Genomic DNA, 2678 nt, shown 5'->3' with positions numbered 1-2678 from the left:
ATATATATAACAACTGAAACAGCTGGACTACTGCATGCTAAATTTAACGTCAATGAATTCTTTTAATACAACAGTCATTTCTGCAGTTTTTGGGGAGGTCACCTCCTAATAAATGTCCTTACAGAAAATCTAACTGCTCATTTTAAATCTATACTTTGACTTAAGTAATATTACTAAAGGAGACTTTAACTTTTACCAAATATTTTTTGGTAAGATCCTTGTACTTTTACTTAAGTATCACTTTGTGGTACTTTATACAACACTGCTGTTAGCTGTAAATTTACTGATGAAGACTCTCCAGTGGTGATGAAAAATGGAACTGCAGCTTTAAATATTGATTCAAGAGAAACTTTATTGATACAAAGCACTTTAACAGCCAACAGGCACAAAGACAGTTTTGCCACCACTGACCAAACAGAATTCTGGGTATTTAATTTTATTTTTTAATGCAGGGGTTGTTACTGCCTCATGTGTCACATTCACATATTTTCAATCATATATTTAAAGTTTTATATATTGTTTTTATGTGAACTAACGATAATTGGGTTTAACCGTAATTACTCAAACATGATTTGAGATTTTAAGTGTTACTTAGATTCAGAAATCTTCTGTTAGGAAAATATAAAACAGAAAAAAAGGTGTTTGGCCGTTTGTTCACATCACTGACGTCACGTAGCAGCATCACGGGGAGTTTGACACACCTAAAGAAGGAACAAAGGGGCGTGGCCAACGATTCCCATCAGACGGTATCGATGTATGCAGAGGTCATTGCATCATGTTAAGGTCATGTTAGGGATCGTTGGGTCACGTCGGCTTTCAGAAACACGGACAATGGTGATTAGCTGAAAGAGAGGCGTCATCAGAGATAGGTTGTCTGTGATTGGAGGGATTTTATGAGCATCTCAATCAGTTCGCCTGCCTTATCACCTGGCTGACTGAACTCTGATTGGCTGCTGTTCACTCTGAATCATAAAATCCCTCCAATCACTGCTGACGTTTTTGTTAGATAAAAGAAGAAAAGTGTTGAATGATCTTGTTTTTTCTTCCAGTTGATGCTTTCCTTAGGAACAGGAGGGGGCTGGGTCTGCAGGCACAGAGCACGTCCAATCACAGGCCTTCTTTGGCGAGGGAGGCAGACACCTGGCGGGAGGAGGAGGTGGATTACTGACTGAAGCTGCATGTTTGGTTTGGTTCTGAGCGAACGATTCGCTCACCTGGTCAGCCAGAGTGTCGAGAGGCGGAGCTTCAGCAGCGTTAAGGCTTTCATGGGAAGAAGCGTTGCTAAGGTGAGGAGGGGAGGAGTCAGCCTGGACGATGATGTCAGCACCGTGGTCGGTCCGAGCTTTAGCGTTCTCTCTGAATGACAATTTGTGGCTCTCGATCTGTAAACAAACACATCTGCTTGAAAAACTTTGAATCTGTTCAATTGAAGGGAACATTTATTTTAGTTTATGATCAGAAAGTTAGCACAATATAAGAATGTTAGCATGTCATTAGCATGTTGTTAAAGTTAGCACAATATAAGAATGTTAGCATGTCATTAGCATGTTGTTAAAGTTAGCACAATATAAGAATGTTAGCATGTCATTAGCATGTTGTTAAAGTTAGCACAATATAAGAATGTTAGCATGTCATTAGCATGTTGTTAAAGTTAGCACAATATAAGGTTAGCATGTCGTTAAAGTTAGCACAACATAAGAATGTTAGCATGTTGTTAAAGTTAGCACAATATAAGAATGTTAGCATGTCATTAGCATACTGTTAAAGTTAGCACAATATAAGAATGTTAGCATGTTGTTAGCATGTCATTAGCATGTTGTTAAAGTTAGCACAGTTAGCATGTCATTAGCATACTGTTAAAGTTAGCACAATATAAGAATGTTAGCATGTTGTTAGCATGTCATTAGCATGTGTGTTTATGTCAGTACTTGCCCTCTTCCTCCCTCCTCCTGGAACATGAGTAACGTTCTCCAGAGAACCAACTTTAGACTGAACTTCTTTAAATTCCACCTTCTCAGACTTGATCTCCACCTTCCCTCCACCTGAGGAGAAGAAAATGGGCGGATCTTCAGTAAGTCATTCACTGTATCACCTGTCCAGGTGGAGCCACACCACCGTACATTAATGAAGATCATAATTCTCTGTGTTGAAAATGATTCTGAACACCTTTAAATGAGACAATGACGTTTTGTTTTAGGTCTGATGTTTGAAGTTACCTGGTTTGTGGTAGATATTGTCTTTGGAGCCACACTTGGACGTCACGTTACTGAGGTCCAGCTTCTTGTTGACTATTTGAATCTGCAGGAGAACAGGTGGGTCAGATTTACCTGAGACGGAGTTCACGTGTATAAATACACAGACAGGTATTACCTTGCCCCCTCCAGGTGAGTGCTTCAGGTTCTCCGTTGATCCCACCTTAGACCTAACGTTGCTGAGGTCAGGCATCGGATGGGAGGGAAGGGGGGGCGTCCGGCCACGAGCTGAGCCAGGAGACCTTGGTGGGGTCCGAACCACTGCTACCTGCAGGACCGCACTGGTTAAATGGGTTCATAAAAACCAGATTTACAAGCAGTCACAACATCACTCCAAACCGTCCATCCATTCATTTTCTTCCTCTTATCCAGGGTCAGGTCTCGGGGGCAGCAGTCTAAGTAGAGAGACCCAGACTTCCCTCTCTC

At 41.1% G+C, this 2678-nt stretch overlaps 1 protein-coding gene across 3 annotated transcripts in view; it reads right to left on the bottom strand.

The window, feature by feature from the left end:
* Positions 1–332: 332 nt before the first annotated feature.
* The window catches only part of maptb (microtubule-associated protein tau b), a 7924-nt gene continuing 5578 nt past the window's right edge, over positions 333–2678 (bottom strand). For 2 of the 3 annotated variants that reach the window (XM_014023182.1, XM_014023183.1), the window contains exons 6-10: positions 2371–2520; positions 2217–2298; positions 1933–2042; positions 1215–1382; positions 333–1140 (exon numbers count right to left, since the gene is read on the bottom strand). In XM_014023182.1, coding sequence (XP_013878636.1) covers positions 1108–1140; positions 1215–1382; positions 1933–2042; positions 2217–2298; positions 2371–2520 — 543 coding nt within the window. In that variant the 3' untranslated portion in view covers positions 333–1107. Of the gene's footprint in view, positions 1141–1214; positions 1383–1771; positions 1816–1910; positions 2043–2216; positions 2299–2370; positions 2521–2678 lie in introns of those variants that run through there. The other variant, XM_014023184.1, reaches the window with a different exon arrangement.

The sequence above is a fragment of the Austrofundulus limnaeus genome, unplaced genomic scaffold (genome assembly GCF_001266775.1).
Source record: "Austrofundulus limnaeus strain Quisiro unplaced genomic scaffold, Austrofundulus_limnaeus-1.0 Scaffold358, whole genome shotgun sequence".
Lineage (NCBI taxonomy): Eukaryota > Metazoa > Chordata > Actinopteri > Cyprinodontiformes > Rivulidae > Austrofundulus > Austrofundulus limnaeus.
This window is presented reverse-complemented; position numbering and strand designations above follow the sequence as displayed.